Source organism: Tauraco erythrolophus, chromosome 3 (assembly GCF_009769465.1).
Source record: "Tauraco erythrolophus isolate bTauEry1 chromosome 3, bTauEry1.pri, whole genome shotgun sequence".
Taxonomy (NCBI): domain Eukaryota; kingdom Metazoa; phylum Chordata; class Aves; order Musophagiformes; family Musophagidae; genus Tauraco; species Tauraco erythrolophus.
The window spans coordinates 66787844-66806538 of NC_141467.1; the positions used below are offsets into that span (position 1 = coordinate 66787844).

At 36.3% G+C, this 18695-nt stretch overlaps 1 protein-coding gene across 4 annotated transcripts in view; it reads right to left on the reverse strand.

Moving 5' to 3' along the window:
- Positions 1-18695, reverse strand: part of ARFGEF1 (ARF guanine nucleotide exchange factor 1) — a 92242-nt gene that overhangs the window by 28336 nt on the left and 45211 nt on the right. For 3 of the 4 annotated variants that reach the window (XM_086608692.1, XM_086608690.1, XM_086608689.1), the window contains exons 8-19: positions 17973-18145; positions 16729-16862; positions 14108-14342; positions 10218-10317; positions 9958-10097; positions 9745-9853; positions 8546-8747; positions 7365-7476; positions 6030-6235; positions 5845-5929; positions 4869-5040; positions 3533-3684 (exon numbers count right to left, since the gene is read on the reverse strand). In XM_086608692.1, the coding sequence (XP_086464818.1) occupies positions 3533-3684; positions 4869-5040; positions 5845-5929; positions 6030-6235; positions 7365-7476; positions 8546-8747; positions 9745-9853; positions 9958-10097; positions 10218-10317; positions 14108-14342; positions 16729-16862; positions 17973-18145 (1820 nt within the window). Of the gene's footprint in view, positions 1-3532; positions 3685-4864; positions 5041-5844; positions 5930-6029; positions 6236-7364; positions 7477-8545; positions 8748-9744; positions 9854-9957; positions 10098-10217; positions 10318-14107; positions 14343-16728; positions 16863-17972; positions 18146-18695 lie in introns of all 4 variants that reach the window. The other variant, XM_086608691.1, reaches the window with a different exon arrangement.

The window sequence follows — 18695 nt, forward strand, 5'->3', positions numbered from 1 at the left end:
GAAGGGAACACTAGTTTCAACATCTCACTGAAGTTTAAACTCTGTCCTTAACTCACATCATTAACCTAGAAGTTGCCTTTTGCCCAAAAGGAAATAGAATGGAATAGACATGAGATAGAATTGGACAGAAGCATGGTTGGAAGAGACACGAGACATAGAATAGGATAGAAGTAATGCAGATTGATGCTCCCCTCAGAAGCACTCTCCCTCAACCATCAACAGACACAATCATCTTCGGAGAGCTGGGGAAAAAAACCCACCCCAAAGCTATGTCAAGATGTCTATTGAAGTTTTGGTATTCCTGGGATAACCTTTATCTTTGCACAGTGAGAAATAAGATAAAGTCAATGATTATTTCAAGAACCTACACAGTGTATACTAGATTCCTTTATGATGAGAAGTAGGTACTTAAGTAAGACAAGTTTGTCTTGATTAACACCAGAAGAAAAAAAAAGGTAGGGTAAAATAGGGCAGCAAACTTATTAATTCCACTAAAATTACACTATGACAACAACAAAAGACAGGACATGACTCTCCTTGATCTCTCTGCTCTTAATTTTGTTGCCCTCTGCTCTTCATCTTTTTGTACCTAAGCCACTGTTGATGCTTCCCATTCATCTTGCCTTAGATGGGACTGAGAGTGTAATACACTCAACTAAAAGTTATTGCAGGAGAGTCTACATTGTCCTGTCCTCATGGTCAAGGCTCCCACTCCCACAGGCAGGAAAAAACCCAAGAAGATACAGAAGATCTTGCCATAACTACACATGGTTATGGAGAGGAAACCCCAGATATCCACAACAATTTTAGACATAATTTTACCTAAACTCACCCCAGATAAAATGACACACTCAATGGGAATAGCAGGGAGCAACAGACTTCATACTTAATTTCATAATAAAATGATGCACCATAGAGCTTTGGTTTCATTTAAGACAGCAATTCCAAAAGCACTACCTCAGCAAAGTGTTTAACACTCGCACACGCCATACTATTTACTCTGGGACAGTATTAAAGGCATCAGATGCATTCCTAGATCCAGGTCTTAATTCCCCATTGTGTGACCTTTAAAGGTCTCTTCCAACCCAAACTATTCTATGATTCTATGTTCCAGAAGTGTATGTTTCTCCCCCCCTCCCCTTTCTAATTAATTTCTATTGAAACCAAAACTAATCTTAAAAAATCACAAAACTGAAACATTTTAAGAACTATCTAGAGATCTGTAAAGCATGCTTTGTAACTAGATTCACACTTTTATTTACAATAGACTGTTTTGTCATTAAAGGGGAAAATTAAGCCTCTAATTAGACAATCAATTTGGGGCTGCTTAGGTGGGTGCATAAAATGAATTTTTGGTCCGTTTTAATTATTTAGAAAATCTATCTATAAATATAGTTGTAATTGGCATTGATGCCCCACTGGCATCAATGGGTGAAAGAGATACCCAGAAATTTATAAGGTTTTGCTGAAATAAGAATAAAAATTTGAATAAAACCCATGAAATTCAATATTTAGATTCCACAGTTCTCACAGCAGTCTGTTCAACATATTGCACTGTCCTCAGTACTTTAATTAGTTTATGAACATCCTCAAGAAAGATGACTTCTAATTCTTAGCACCTTCACAAAAGATGTTTAGAGTGTTAATTTACCCTGACGCTTCATATTTTGCTCCTTTGGAAATGGATTTTGCAAACGTACTTTTCAGATACAAAAGGCTAGGTATGTTACAGAGTAATAGGGGGCATCTTGAGGAAAAATAGTTTATGAATTTTACAGATGCTTGCATGCAAGTTATTTCATTTGAGCCTTAAAGAAGTCAACAGAGAGAAATTATGTACAGTACACCTCTGCTAAGTGACACCCTGAAAGTAGATCTTAAACAAGGGCTTCATTTAGTGTTATTCTGTACAAACAGAGCACCACCCTACTTTTATTAATATGGCAATAAAGAACTCGGAAGTTTGCTTCAGGGACAGCAATCTTACAGCTTGATCCTCCGTGTGCCCAGGTGGCCAAGAACGCCAATAGCATCCTGGCTTGCATCAGAAATAGCGTGGCCAGCAGGACTAGGGCAGTGATTGTCCCCCGGTACATGGCACTGGCGAGGCCATACCTCGAATACTGTGTTCAGTTTTGAGTCCCTCACTACAGGATAGACATCGAGGTGCTGGAGCGTGTCCAAAGAAGAACTACAAAGCCAGTGAAAGGTCTGGAGTAGAATTCTTATGAGGAGCAGCTGAGGAAACTGAAGTTTTTTAGTCTCAAGAAAGGAGGCTGAGGGGAGACCTTACTGCTCTCTACAACTACATGAAAGGAGGTTGCAGCGAGGTGGGTGTTCGTCTCTTCCCAGGTAGCAAGCAACAGGACAAGAGGAAATGGCCTGAAATAGGGCCAGGGGAGGTTTAGATTGGATATGAGGAAAAATTTCTTCACTGAAAGGTTTGTCAAGCATTGGAACAGGCTGCCCAGGGAAGTGGCTGAGTCACCATCCCTGAAGGCATTTAAAAGACGTGTAGATGTGGTGCTGAGGGACATGGTTTAGTGGTGGGACTTGGCAATATTAGGTCAATAGCTGGACTCGATCTTAAGGGTCTTTTCCAACCTAAATGATTCTATGATTCTACGATTCTTGAGCCTGGGCGTGGAGCTCAACCTGACCTCAGAGCACATCACTCCAGAGAACCATTTGTTTGTTGGAATGGTAGTGGTCTGAAACTTTACTTCCCTGGAGCAGTTCACAAAGGGGTCATATGAGCACAACTACTTGTACAAGGGCATGAGAGCTCAGGGTAAAGGTGCAACAATGTATTTCAGTGGCAGTTAACTGTAATGAGTTAATTATGTCAATGATCATATCCAACAGCATACTGAGGCACAGTACACTAATGAACATACTCTGTATCTACGAATCTAAATCACTGGTATGAAAAAGGCATTTGGGATGCAGACAGTTTTGCTCCTACACAATAGCGAAGACAGGAGCTTAGAGTAATGGTTTAATACAGGTCCAATTACCTCCCCCAAAACTAGATGACAGTCATAGCCTTTCTGAAATACTGATTTTCAACAGACAACATTAGACAGAAGTTTGTTCTCATAATTGCTCCCTGAAAAAGCAATGAATAATCTCCCTTAGAAGCAGTAGGAGGGACTCAAACAATGGACCCTGCGGGATTAGTCATTTCTCACTTTTCTAAAACTCTTGTTGTGACTACACCTCTATACCTGAAATAAAAATCCTATCATTTTAAGTTAACTACTCTTTATACTTTTGTCACCTCAACATACTCTTCATAACTCTTCCACTACATCAAGATGCTCCTTCTGTCAGTATAGAAACTTCTTAAATCCCAAGGTAAATGAAAATGGAGTTAGAAGACTCAGAATCCTTTCTTTCCTGTAGCAAGTTACAAAATGATCAAAACATAGCAGACACCAATTTTTAGTACTTTCAACAAATCCTATCAATCAGTATTTTGTATTAAGAAACTGGGTGATATTCTAGGTAAACATCTAAACATGTATCTCACCTTAAACATGGGTCTCACATGCTCCAGGTGTGTTGCACTAGTAAAAGGTGCCTGAACGTGGCTCACTGCTTCCATAAGAGCTTTAGCTGTTTTAGCCATTTGTTCCATTTCCAAATTATATAGGAGTCTTCTCTGTTTTTCACTAGCAACACCTGTAAACACATTTTTTCCTCTCATTTGTGCATCTTTAGCAGTGGTGTCTTCAGGAACACAATAATTTAAAATTTTTCATTAAGTGTCATACTCAGATGCATTTTTTCTTTTATTGTCTTTACTTTCTGAAATTATCACACCAACAAGATATTTCTTTTAAAATACAGATAAAAAGTAAATTTGGTAAACTTATGTATGAAATGTAACTGAATTTTAAATGTTTACAGAATTTTGAGATTTGCACAACAAACATTTCTTCTCCATCACCTCAACTGACAGCATTAATATCACATCCACTAAGCTAAACTCAAAGTGAACAGAGGTTTCGTAGCAATCCATCAGCACAGAAAATAACAATAAAAATATGTGGACGTTTTTTTTTCTGAGGGAGAACTATCTTAATCACCTTTTCATTTCAGTAATAGAACCTCCATCTCATCAAGAAAGTGAAACCCAAGTAGAACAAAATTACCAAAAAAGCATTCTATTAATTGAACCAATATTGAAGACAAGAGGGATTATTTTTTCCAGATGCAAGTTTCCTGTAAGCAACCTGTTCATAAGGCTAACCTAGGACTTAAAAATACATGTTTGACTATGTTGGGAAATTATCAAGTCTCTCTTAATGTTCTCTTTTCTAAAGAGAGAATGAACATCTGAATATTCACATTGTGCAAAACAAAAAAGTGTTTCTGGTATTTGAGAGAGGAAAAGATAACTAATTTTAAAAGTGCATAGATTAAAGCACTACAAACCAAATAATGCAAAATTTTTTAAGATGACAGACTGGTTATTGCAGGAAAACACAACTGTTATCTTAGAAACAGAAGGCACAACTATTGTGTTTGTTCTGTACTAAGCCTATCAGCAACACTGTTACTTCATAAAGCCCCCTAATGCATTTTGCCACGTTGCTGTTCAACAGCAAAGCCTGTCTTCTCCATGGTCAATGCACTGAACACCAGGACTTCAGATGCAAAGGGAAGTGAAAATAAGCAGTTGCATTTAACACAGATTTAAAGCTAGCATCATGTATTTATGTTACAAGGAAAAGGATATGAAATCAGGACTAATTTTGAGTTGTGGGTGGTGCTTGCTTCATTCATCTCTCACTTTAAAAAGGAGATAGCTTCATGAAACCGAAGAGCCAACACTGTAGAAAGCTAACATTGCAACTACTTACTTTGTTTACTGGATTTTGTGGGTATTGTTAATTCTTTTGTTTCTTTCATTGAAATCTTCTTTCCAGCTATTTCATTATAGATAGCAGATAAATATTCTTCAGGGAGATCTTTACTGTCATTGATACCTCTATTCATTTTAATATACTGTTCTTTTGTCATTTTATTCTTAACCTGAAACCCAGAAAGAAGCCATTAATATCAACAAATGAGGTAAATTCATAGCAGTTACAATGCTGCCTACAAAGCAGCGAAACTGATGAAAAGATACCATCAAGGACAAGCCTGCTGACTCAGAAGACATTTTTAAGTATTCAATATATGCAAGACTACATTGTCAAATCTACAAAATAATGCAAGGCCATGTGGACACTACAACACTCACACACATTCAGTGGGATCCACAGATCGATTAGATATACATTACAAAAAAACAAAGTGGTTTATCTTGTGATACAGATTAAACTATCTATTTTAAACATAACCCATAATCTCATAAAAGTTCAACACTCTTTCCACATTTTGCTTAAATAAATGACAATGACTAATCACTGCAACTTTGAATATTATGTACTGCAGAAGTGAGCTGTATTTATGAAAATAAAGCTGCATTATTTTCTCAAACAGACCAAAATCAGAGCAGATTTGTGTTAAGGAAATAAAGGAATTACACAAGTTCTGGCTCTGTATGTTAGATCACTAGGGTGACCGCCGTAACATGAAAGCAAATCCACACAATTCCTATTCAATACAGAGTAGGGAAATGACACCTTACAGAATGGTCTAACCAAAAGAACTTAAAATCTCAACACCCATGAAACAAAATACTGTTATTTAAAAGATGCACAAACTTAAGCTACCACATTTCTTACACACATACTGGTGTTAAATTGAATATCAAGCTTTTACAACTACATTGTCACAATGCTTGAAAGTTAGATGTCTATGGATTACACAAATATTCTTCCAGCAACATACCTGTGGACTGTGAAGATCTGTTGTCAGCATGATAATTGAGTAAGCTAAAACATATGCAGTATCTGCACTAGCAAAAAGAGTTTGCCTGAAGGAGGAAAGGAGAAAAAGAACACCAAATTTAACATATTAGGATCTTTTACTTATTTTTCAGCTTTCCAAAGTTCTGAAGACAAAGTATGGCTTACCCTTGGTTACATTCTAAATATCTAGCAGCAAACTTCTCCATTAGGCGATCAATTTTTTGAGCCTCTCCTGGAAGACGAAATCCCTCTAGAAACATGCGCAGAGCTGAAACAAAATCCTTTCCTGAAAAGTCGTGTTGGTCTACATATGCATACATGACTTCTTTGTTAAATTTATCATTGTCTCCCAGGAACTCCCCAACCTGAGTCTAAAATAAGAACAGGAAAGACAAACTAGTGCATTTACACTGGAAAAAAAAAAAACAGTAAATAAGAACAACAAAGTCATACTGCCCATACGTTTCACAAAATAGAGAGGCCTGCATGCGGTTAACGAAGACGTACTCCTGCTTTCCCTCTACTCTCTAAAGCAAAGTATTTTGGCCATATATTCCATTGTAATGCTCTTACATGCTCCTATCTGCCTACCTTCCTCCTCCTCTTGTTTTACTCATGTATCTTTTTTTTCTATTAGACGAATTCCACATGTGCAGAAGACAAAGTATTACCAATTACAGATCTCAAACAGATACAAGTCATGCTCAAATACAAATAGCTGGTCCTCAAATACATCCAGTTTGACCACTGTCAATGCAACACAGTACAGTGAAAAAATACTGTGCATTCAGATAAAGATGCTTGCTTATGTAAACTGAGGTTAAAAATTTGTTTTGATGGTCGATTTTAAGTTCTAACACTGAAATTTGTGACCTTAGCCACAGTTGCAAGCACGGGCACATGCAAGCCCTTCCTTAGAAAACAATGAGGGTGGCTAGTAAGCACAATGGTGCAGACTGCCATTTCAGAAAGCTAAGTTTTTCATGACAATACCAACATGAGATATTCCCACCCTCCTCAGCCAGAAATTCCAGGACCCTTCCAAGTCCAGCAACAGCTGCTAGGTGTAAATAAAATCAAAGAACTAATCTAGATTAAAAAAAAAACCTTTCCTTTGGGAAGCAGCAAAAAATGCTTTTCATGTTGTTGGACCATGTTATTTTTCAGTCATCTCTGAAGGACAGTTATTTCTGGTAGTCCCTTACTGGGCTAAAGTACACACCGTTTACTAAGTTGCTTCTAGCTGTAACTAAGTAAAAGTTTTGAGTCAGCTCAACAGGCCAGTCTTTTCCTGTACACTTCGCTGAACTGCAGAATGCATACAGTACAGGGTACAGCTCTAATGCATACTCCAAATTCCTTGAGTTTATTAATTTTAGAAGAGAGAGAAATCTCCTTTTCTTCATTGTACATTATACACTTTAAAACAGCCATGTGATTTGCAATTAGTATAAAAACAGCAGCATGAGCAAAAACAACCATCAGGAAAATGGTTCTTACTGAATCTAATCTTTCCTCTTGATGCAAGAACTGAGCAATATCTTCAGGAGTAGTGCCAAGCATTCCTTGTTCTTGCAGGTACTGAATCCCCCTCTTTGGTTTCTTATTGAATCTGTACAATCAAGATCAGGATGGAATGAGAGTTAACCCGTTTACCCATGAAAAACGCCACACCAGCTTAAGTAAAAAGATTTAGTAATTTTGGATGAGGTATTGAAAATCTAGGTATTAAATATTTTTTCCGTTATCAAACTGTGCATTAGACAGGAATGAACTATTCCCTTAGACGATTATTCCCTTAATCGTTGGATGACTTTATGGGTTTTTTTTGCCTGTAAACAGCCTCCTCTTCCTCTTTGCTATGTAACTGCCAGCATGGCATCCAAGCAGATCCCAGTAAAGAGAGCTAAACACTATCATTTACTATGGGACTCAGGAAGAAAAAAAAAGTATTCCACAGAAATAGCAAAGTCTCAGCTTGGAAAAGGAACAATTATGCTCTGTTGTTTTTTGTTTTAATCTGTATGAAACAATCAAGAAATTCATGAGTTGCCTATAAGAATGGAAATGTACAAGACAAGGAACCAGGTAACTGAAAGAAACTGAAACCCTAAAGGATTAAGGCATGTTTGTTCAGGGTCTGAGAACTATGCTACAGAAACTTTCATTTTCGCATAAAGTGACCTCACTGAGGAGGTAAGGTGACAAGGCTGAAATCACACAGAAGATTCAGGTCAGACTGCACTGAGAAATTACACTATTGTCCAGTTCTAATTATGACAAATTAATTAATCAGAAGGAAGCATCGGCTTAGGCATATAAGCACTTTCATCAGTAACGTGTACACTAAAACGGGTTGCATTCAACTGATCATATGAGTTCAATGTTCTTTTTATCCAAATATAAAAATCTTATTTTTAGACAAGCAGGTCTGGAGAAAAAAGAACAAACATTCAGAGTACTCATCTTCTAGCTGTGAGGAATTAGGTTAACACAAAACACTGTTGACAGGCTCCAAAGGGGACACCATTCAGCACTCTTTCACCAGAGGAAGTGCTGTTACATCCAGAGATTTTTTCCTAACACAAGATGAGTATCTATGAGGAGAAGGAAGAAAAACCCAGGAATCTTCATAGCTCCAACAGAATCCACCCTCCCATGGGTGATAAAAGGGCACTCACAAGTCAATTCCTTGTTCTATTATTTCCTTTTGCTGCTTTAGGACCTCAAACTGCTCTGGGTTGTCAGTGCCAGACATCTGTGTGCTGTAACTGCCAATTCCTGATGAAGCAGTAGAATCCAAGGAATTTAAGCTTCCATATCTGTTAATTGTCTCAGGGTGTTTGGTTTCATTGCTGTCCTGATCTGTGGGTTTTTCTTGGCCTATAAATTGCAAATGGTTACATACATACAAAATATATACTGAGAAAAGAAATTAAAATCTCAGGTTATTCTTCAAATCCTCTCTGAAGGCTTCTAAAACTTACTAGGGTTATCTTCAATGATCTATTTATTTTCATGTAAATATTCTGTTTTAGTTTTGATTAGGAAAAGAAAAAAAAAAATCACTACAACATATCAAGGAGGATTCTTTCAGTTCATCACATACCTGAAATATAAGCCTTAAACTACAACTATTATTTGTAGGCACTTGGAAGAAAACACACAACACCTTAGAAACTCAATCTTTCCTTCTATTTTCAAGTCCAATGTTACCTTAAGCGAATCACACTATTCTAAGTTTTTGAAACAGAGTGTCTAAAAGTGTTTATGATTAGATAACACAAGGAGCTGGTGCTCTCAGTTCACAAAGACAGCTGTGCTAACCACTTCTAAAAAGGTTATTACTTCATCTGCCAACTTCAAGATCTTAATCTGAAAGTTCTAGCATTAACATAAATTAGTACTTTTCACCTCAGGTCAGATGCAAACAAGATTTAAAGAAGTAATGATTTAGTTACTTCCTTGCTTACAACATTGAAAGTTCTATACCTAAATACTAATAAATAAAAAAAATGCTCTCCATCCATTTTGCTTCAGTAGAAATTTAATCCATATGAAATTAGAGGAAATCAGGGGAGCTTCAAAGTAAGTTTTATAATCCTTTTAAAATTAGAAATACAGAAGATAACAGGATTTAGTTATTTTCAGTGAAGTAGCTTTCTTAATTGTATGAATTCCTAGAAAAGACAACTTAAGACAACTTGTTCAGATGACACTAATCCAAACTTACTAATATTTCTACCATAGAAAAATTCTCTTTTTATTGCAAGAGGTTTTATCCATCTGGACACTAACAGTATCAAAATACTGAAAAAACGCACTAAACTCCTGCAGTACCTCTTTACTAAAGCCAGAAGAAACGCGTTTCTTGTCTTACCAAGTGTTGTCTGAGAATTGGGATTTACATATTGATCCTTACTCCACTCCACCATGCACTTCAAGATCGATACTAAGCATTCCAATCCTTTTTTTCTCAAACTTAATTCCTAGAAAAAATTTCAAAAGCAACACATTAGCGGAATGGACAGTTTGGTTGTAAACTATCATGCCAAGAAACACGAAGCTTCATAAAGTTTGGTGGAATTTTTACCTGAACATTGGACATGCCAAGTTCTTGGCTACCTCTTCCTTGAGCAATCTTTGATAGGTCATTAACCAGCCTTTCAAATATATTTGCTGCATTTAAATCACAATCATAGTTCACGTAGATGTCCACTACACTCTGGGCATCTATAAACAAAGTGACATTGTCAAACTTGGAACAAAAACCAGATCATTCAATGAAAGGCAAGTACAGTTCTGTTCTTTAGCATAAAAATGTAAAAACTAGAACCAAACAGTCCTTAATACCTGCACATATCCTTGTCAGCGTTTGTATAACCATCCATTTATGATCAAATGAGCTAGTAGAAGTTTCCAAGATATAGAGGAAAATTTCTTTGAAGAAAACCTAACAAATATTTCAGAAAGAGGGAGAAAAAATTAAAATCTATTACACATACAGTCACCAAGTTTGACAGTCAATATTCTGACATAATTCTGAAAGGAGCACTTCAGAAGTACAGGGGATAAGAAAAAAAAAAAAGGAGGAAGGAGAAAATACAATTTATGCTTGAAACATTCAAATTAGGAATTGGAATTATTACTTATGTACTTCTGGAGTTTTGTCCAGCTGAAAATCTTGGTTTATATTCTAATCACTCAAAAACAGAAGAACTGGGAATGAAGTGAAGTCCTGAAGCACCATTTAGCCTAACAAGAAGTCTTAAGCTGCTGTTAGATCTCATTTGGGATTTTGAAAGGAGAGGTATTACTTCACAAAAGATTTTCTCTACGAGATGATGATATTATGGTATAAACATAACAAACAGCTACTTATGCAAATTTAAAGTATCAGATCTTCATTAGAAGGGAAACATCTTGACACAAAAAAAAACGCTCTGTGGTACTAGATTATTGGCAGAAGGGTACTGGTCAGGCACAGCATAAAAAATGCAGCAGGTCCATTAACAGGAAAGTTTCTCTTCCCTAGAAGAGTTATTAGTTTTCCCTGAAACTGCTTTAGTACAGATGCTTTTGTTTGGACCAGGGATTATTTTATCCCCTGTCAATTACTTCCTCACCAGATCCATTAGCATTATGGGCTATTTCAGCTGAGCATGCTTAGCAGCTAGGGCAGGCTTTTTCTCACTTCTTCCCTCAGCAGCAGCAACTGCTGTAACAGCGCATGAACTCAAAATGTGAACTGCTACATGGCATTACGTCACCACCCTACAGAGCATTACATCACTGTTCTGCACTTCTAAGAGCTCACCTCTTCATAGCCAGTTGTGGCTACCAAATCCACCAATATGTTTTTTCTAAAAATTGCCGATAGTCTCAAGCCATCAAACTCATCTTCTCCGGTAGCAACATGCAAACATCCAAATATGTAACTACTCCTGTTTTTAATATTAGATACTTCCTTATAGCACAGAATTTTTATTCCATTAGCCAGGTAGAGATACAGCGAAATTAGCCTTATGCTTAAGTCATGTATTTGGGGAAAAACAGCAACACTGATTTTTAAGCAGCTTTGATGGTAAGCTATTTCTTCAAGCAAAACGCACTATTACAATTTTATTGGACTCCTTCTCTAAAAAGAGGCACACAGCACAATCCCAGTTACTAGTCTTAATAAGGAAAGCATCCCTACAAAACATAAGGAGTTCAACACATGATCAAAGACTTTCAAGCACTTAAATACACTCAAGTGTACTAGAGTGGATTACATAAAGTTGTGACTAAAATCAAACAGAGGAAGACATAAAATTTTAATAAAGGTCACGCTATGAGCAATCCTTAGTTACATATTTGCTGTTTTCTGATTTTTTACTGAAAGACAGTGATATTATATACCCTCTGGAATCAGGCAGATTTTTTTTTTCTGGTAGAGAATTTAAAAAAAGAAGTCACTGATGGAGCAGAGAAAAAAATTTTCAAGTATAAAAATTAAACTCAAATCTAAGCTAGATGAGAAATTAGCTGGAAGGTCTACGCACTACAAAGACATTATATTTCTATGCTTCTGAGACAAGAGCTGACTTCTTGCCTCTAGTGTCAACTTCGGACAAGCATATTTTAGAAGGAACAGCTTCTTAAAAATCACACTGATTATTTACATTTCAGATACTTAAAAATGCTATCTATCACTACACTACTTACTGCAATTCATGTCACAGAATTAAGACTTTATTCCTAGCATATTGGAAAAGTAAACCAGAAAAGAGGTAACTATTTAGTTTGGTCAACTGAAAGTAAGAGTTTTTTAAAAGACAGCTTATTTGCAGTTATGAAAGGGTGGTAATGGAAGTGTACAGCTAAATGACACCTCAAATCGCCTGATATCTAGGACTTTATTTGCTGCAAATATATTCACTGACTCACTTAGAAATACAGTTACAATACAATTAAGGTACGACTCAAACCATTTTAACTGTCAGAAGGCAGTGTTAGCTGAATATTTAAGTCACAGGACCAAGGGAGGGTCACTTTTGACACAATCTGAAACTATTATTTTAAAATATGTCAAAAATTTCTTACAAAGATGAAGAACGCAGCCTCAATCCCAAAATATATAGATTTTGCATATTATAAATGAGAGCATATGGCTCTCCTTACAGCTCCAAGACACAAACTGAATGTGAAGTTATCTACTTGTCTACCCACATCTTCTGAATAACCTTTAGGATCAGTAGCTGAAAGAAGAGGAATTCTTAGCTGACAACCAGGAAAAAGAGTAAGTTTCTACAAACTGCTGTCCCCGGTACTTTGCAATAGATGGATACCTCGGCAGCATCAAGCTTTCGGCTTTCATATTTGTGAGGAGGAACTGCAGCCCTGCTATGTGGTGATGGTCCTAACTCAGCATATTCTAGAAGCTGCTATAATAGTCTAGGGTATCGTATACCTAATTTTTCTCAGATATCTATGTCTTCATTTTCTGCTTGAAATTTGGGGAAAGGATGGTAGCAATGGAAGCTCATCAAATTTCTGTCAGGCAAGCCAACTGCAATGCATTTACCACCTACACGCTGACTTGTAAGCTCTGCAAACACACAGTGAGTCCAACACCTCCTGAGAAGCAGGCTGTGTGACTGAAGAGCAGCTCAGCCCAGTCTGTCTGATGTGCTGAACACTGCACATGCACTACAGTCTTGTTGAGCACACAGTTTGTCTTCAAAATGCATCATATTTTCAAGGCACATTCAATCAATCACTAAAGCTTCACTTCTATCCAAGCTGTGCTCAAGGAAATACTGGAAATTCTATTGTTTCTTCCCCTAGAAGGCATCAAAATAACCTGGTAAGTGATCAGAACACAATACCTTCCTGACATGATACTAGCAAAATCACGTTCTTCCTCCAAAGCCACCACAACGTATTAATTTATACAATGACATCCATAGATTAAGAAATCCCTGAATTCAAGGTCCTATAACAGCAACATTATCAACATTTCTCAGCATCTTTTCATGTACATAACCTCCACACTTATGAGGCAATCTGTAGGCTTCAATATTCGCATTGACTACTAAACATAAAATTATCCAAAATGAACAGCAGGAACACACACTGCACACTACTACTTTATTCACCATGGAATTAAGATCTTTAACACATGGGACACAGAAGAGGGTATCCATGTGGTTCAAATGGACAGAATGGTTCCAAGAAGCTGCTCGTACCCTATGGCACAAGAATCAGAAGTCAAGAACAAAGCCTCTACATCTTGCTTTCCCCTATGACTTAGAACATATCCATCCAGGGAGAAAATCCGCAATGTCTCGGATAAGTCCGTATTCTTAGCAATAAGAGTTATCTCTATTTATGGCCCAAGGAATTAAATCATGTGTACACCTTTTGAGACCTGAGGAAATGAGATTATCTTATTCAGGACATATATTGATGTAGGCCTGATATACAAAGGGAAGTGTCTACAATAATTAAGCAGCTGGGTTTTCCCTAGAGAACCTCAAAGAGAATCCACAACGCATTTCAAGTCATTAACTTTTATTCTAAGAAACCTTTGCAAAATCATATATTACCTAGTCTTTTCGTAAGTGTACTCATTTTCTTAATTTGTACTATGTAGTGCAGAGCTAAAACTTCCAAATTGCATTACAGAACACTGGTTGAATATAAACAAATGTTCACTTAACACCCCCTTGCACCTTGAATTAGAAATTCATGTAACGTACCTCGATCTGCATCTTTAGATGAGTCTTGAAGTTTGAGAGGAGGGTAAGAAATATGGAAAGTGAAAGTTCAAAAACTTCTGGAACTGATGAGACTCCATTTTTTGACAGTGCAACACAAAGGTACTGCTTAATAGCATTAATAAACATCTCATTTGTCCTGAAGACAGGCCCTGCATTTTGCAGAATGGATAGAAGCAACTGCAATGAGAGAATCTTTGATCGCAGTTCATGAGATCTAGAATAAAACAAAGCAACGTATCAGCCCAGTGTAAGTCATAAAAAATAAAAACATTCTCTTGAAAAGAGATTCTTGAAATCTTGAACAATTTTGTATGTGGAACATTCATGAAATAAACTCAAATTTGACACAACCTGGTGTAGAAAGTCATAAAAAGATGTTGATCTTTTTTGTTGAAGTAGTCACTCTTCAGCCAAGAACGTGGACAAGAATAATCTTTTCCAGTTAGTGTTTCTCCCCATTACTATTGAGCCACTCCATCTTCTGTAGCACAGCACTGCAGAAGAGCAACAACAGTAGGCAATGCTGCCCATCTTAGGGGGCATCTCAGAGGATGAAGGGAGTATTCTTTCCTTTTAATGGATTTTTGGAAGATCTCATCTAAAACATCCAGACGATCTATAGAACCTTGACTACCAAAAGGCAGAAATTCCTCCTCCTCCTCTATTTCCACCAGCATAGAGAGAGAGTTGGAGGACCATAAAGACAACAGCTGTACTGCCTGATCTTCTTCCTTCCAACAATGAAATCTAATTTCTCAAATACAGTATTTTATATTGTTTATCAGTCACTGGCCCCATCCCACTCCAAGAGCAGCTAAGATACATACCATGCCTATTTTAAGCATGGCAATAGCAAAGTCAGGCAACTGCAGTGTTGTCAAGTGCTCTACGGTAACATCACGCTTCTTACAGAATCAAGTAAGCTAGAATTCACGTCAGAACGGTGCTACTACTCATGCTTTAAAAAAAAAAAAAAAACCACAACAAAACAGCAAAAAACCCAACCCCAAACCACACACACAAAAAAGTGTAAAGGAAACCTGCATCTATGAAAATATAATGCAATTTAAACAGCATTCTGAGTGAAAGCATTCTCTCCTCAGACTCCTGATGCTCCTTCTGATCATCTCAAAAAAGACTATAGCGCTTCTGAAGAGCAGGCATAGACACAAATGGTGTTCTCAACAAGACAGTCCACAGCTTTCATTGAACACCCACAGAGGAAAGTTATGAAATATAAGGAACAACGACAGGACATTCTTCATACAGTACAGTTGTGATTTTAAGCTAAAGCTCCATGCCCAGTTTACTAAAATTTAAAAATATTTTCATTAAAGACTTCACAGCTAATTTCACTGGAAAGATTATTTTGAAGAGGCAGATAAGACTTTTTAAATCCTACGCCTCCTCTTCCAATTACAGCATGTTTGTAATAGTTCAAAAAGCCATCAATGCCTCAAAACTACCGATACATTCTAGGCACTTCTCCAAACACAGGATGTCTTCGAATGCCTTTGCAGCTTATTCTTGTTGCCCTAAATGTTGTCTCCTGCAATTTGTTCTTTATGAAGAGCTTAATCAGTTCTAATACGAAAGTCAAGGACTCCATGGATTCAGATTTGATGCTCCAAGAGCCTCAATAGCTATTGCTGGTCTTCCAGAGGGAGTTAATCCATTAAAGCCATTAATAAATGGACAGTCTTAGTCTCAGAGAACTGACTAAAACCACATGATTTCCATGGCATTTCCTGGAAGACAAATTCTCAAAAACAGTGAAGAAAAAAACCTCCTGCCTCACCTTTCATTCTTGAATGTCCTGACTTTCCATAGTGCATCACTAGACAACAATTTGAAAATGATTCTAGACTAACCCTTCAAAACTCTTTATACAACATCTTTTTTTTTTTCAGATTATTAAATCCAGAGGAGAATTTTTTTTGTTGTTGTTTATAATGACCAATTCTCTAAGACAAATTGAAAACATGGTATCTTGAGTCAGAGGACAAGATTTCCATAACAGTCAAATAAACATTTTGCTCTCAAAATATTTTTATTTTTATTAAAGAGGCTGTCCAAAGTGTCCAACCAGAGCAAAAAAAATGAAAAACTGTATCACTAATTTATCATAACCAGTATCGGTTCAAAGTGAGGAGCTCATATTAAGCTGAAGTAGAGTTGAGTATGTGTACTGGACACTGAATATGGAAGAGATGTAAGAAATTGTGGACATAAACAGCAACGGTTACGAGCCTATGTATTACTTAAAAGCAGAGCAACATTAGCTAAGACCAAAAATACCTGAACACCTGAAGACCTTCTTTACAAAACTTTCTGAAAAGCGTTATAAAGAGCAACTAGGAAGAATGTGATGTACTTACATGAAGTGCGAATGTTGTTAAGAAACTTCTAAACAGGCAGGTAAGTACCAGCAGTTGCTTTCATTTAAAGTACGAAAGATGCATTAAAACATAGAAGTTTCTAGGTTCTTTTTACCATACTATTATTTTCTCGATAAGTGAGGACTCTCAAAAATACTTAAATAATTTATTTTTATTTTCAAATAGAAAAGATTAATTATAAGAACTCTTAATTCTACTTACTTTGGATCTGGTGGTCCATCTGACAGGGGCTTCATGGAAAGTTTACACAGTGACCTGAATACAAGGAAGGCATCCTTTTGTAAAATGTGGGAAAACTTAGCACCAGGGGTAGGTCCTGAAGAATTTCCAGATTCCTAAAGAAGTTAACATATTTCAGTATTCCATTTTGCATTAGCAGGGTGTGTAGGGAAATCCCCACCTCCTAGCAACAAGAAGTTAACATATTATACAAATATAACCAATTCACTATAGCTTTACGGTCTCAAGACTAGACTAAAACAAAACAAACTATTCCACAGTCCAGTTAAAATTAACAAACTCACTAATAAAAATTACCCATCCCAGTAAAAAGTCAGAATTAATTAAAGACTGTGATGAAATTAGGTAAGCCAAGTTTAAGTAAGGTAATTTTCAGTGAATTGCCTTCAGACATTTTCAGCAAATAACTAATTATAAAAATGCAAAACAAACAAAACTTGGCACTTTAATGGAAGGTGAGTAGTTACATATCTGTATCAAGATATATTTGGTAAAATTTATATAACAATAATCATCCCTATTACAAAGTTCTTGCAATTCTGTATTGTTATTCCTTACATAAGCAACATGTTTAATGCCAATCTTCTATTTGTAGGGCATATGTGACTGCAGCTTTTTAAGCTTAAAGTCTATTATTCCCTAACCTAATTACTCAGCACACTTTGACAGTAGACACCCTCTGCTGATAGTGCATACCTGCTGATATCTGATACAACAGAGGGAGGGTATTTTCACATCTTTTTTGTTAATGAAAATCGAATCCTCTCAAACATGAAACTTTTGATCTGTAATCATTGAAGTAAAGTCATGCTATAGGCTTGAAATTTTTATTCATCACTTAAAATGAGCACACTGAAATTATACAAATATGTCTATAATTGGCTACATTCTTTGCTATGTATATTAAATGCTAGGAACACTTCAAAAAAAGGAACTGATTTCTCTAACCTTGGAACTGCGTACTCTATGGGGCAGCTAAAAATACGCTGGGATAAAAACGGCATCACATGCAAACTTTACTTACAAAAATTTAATTTAAATAGTGCATTAAAATAGAAAAATACCTAGAACATTACTTAATACTTGAAATCCATCTGAGTAACTTATTTTATGGAACTATATCAAATGCTCTCTGCGCAAGTGTTGGACAACAATCAAAACATATTACTTTTTTCAGTATTTCCTAAATTATAAACTGCCTGTACCTGAGTATCATTGGAAGAGACAGATAATCTGTCATCAGGTAAAGACGGTGTATAAGCAACAGAAATTGGAGTCCCTGGAATTCCATTTGCCTGAATGTTTTCACTGTCACTGCCATCCTCTAATGTTACACTTGTGCCATCACCACTTGCACTTTCAGCAGTCCCTTCCACATCTACAAGAAAAGATGTAAAAATTATCAACAAATGTTACGCAAGAATGCAAATTAAAAAGAGCTTTTAAATCTAACTTTTAAATACTAAAACAATCATAATCAAAGTATCATAAGGAGAAGCTTAAGGCAAAATTTACGTCGCATTATGTAACTAAAGGAATTCCAAATACTCTCAATTCTCAGTAATGAAAATTACACTTAAAAAATAACTCATAACTTTACATTGTCAAGTTCACCACTCTACCAAGTTTCCAAGTATTATTGGGGGGGGGGGGGGGAAGAGTCACTGATTTGATATACACTTTCCAACAAACTGAAAAATCTAGTGCTACACTGCGACTACATACACAGGCCCATTTGTGAAGAATTTATGTGGAAACAAAATAGAAAAAAAGGAACAAAAATTTGTATTTAAAAAAACACATCACTCTCCAATATAGAGTGTGTAAATTAACATATGAAATCTTGTCAATTTTACTGTTAAATAATGCACTGCTAAGGTCAGACAACTGAAACTGTTTTCTTCAGTATGTAAGTGTTATTTAAATAA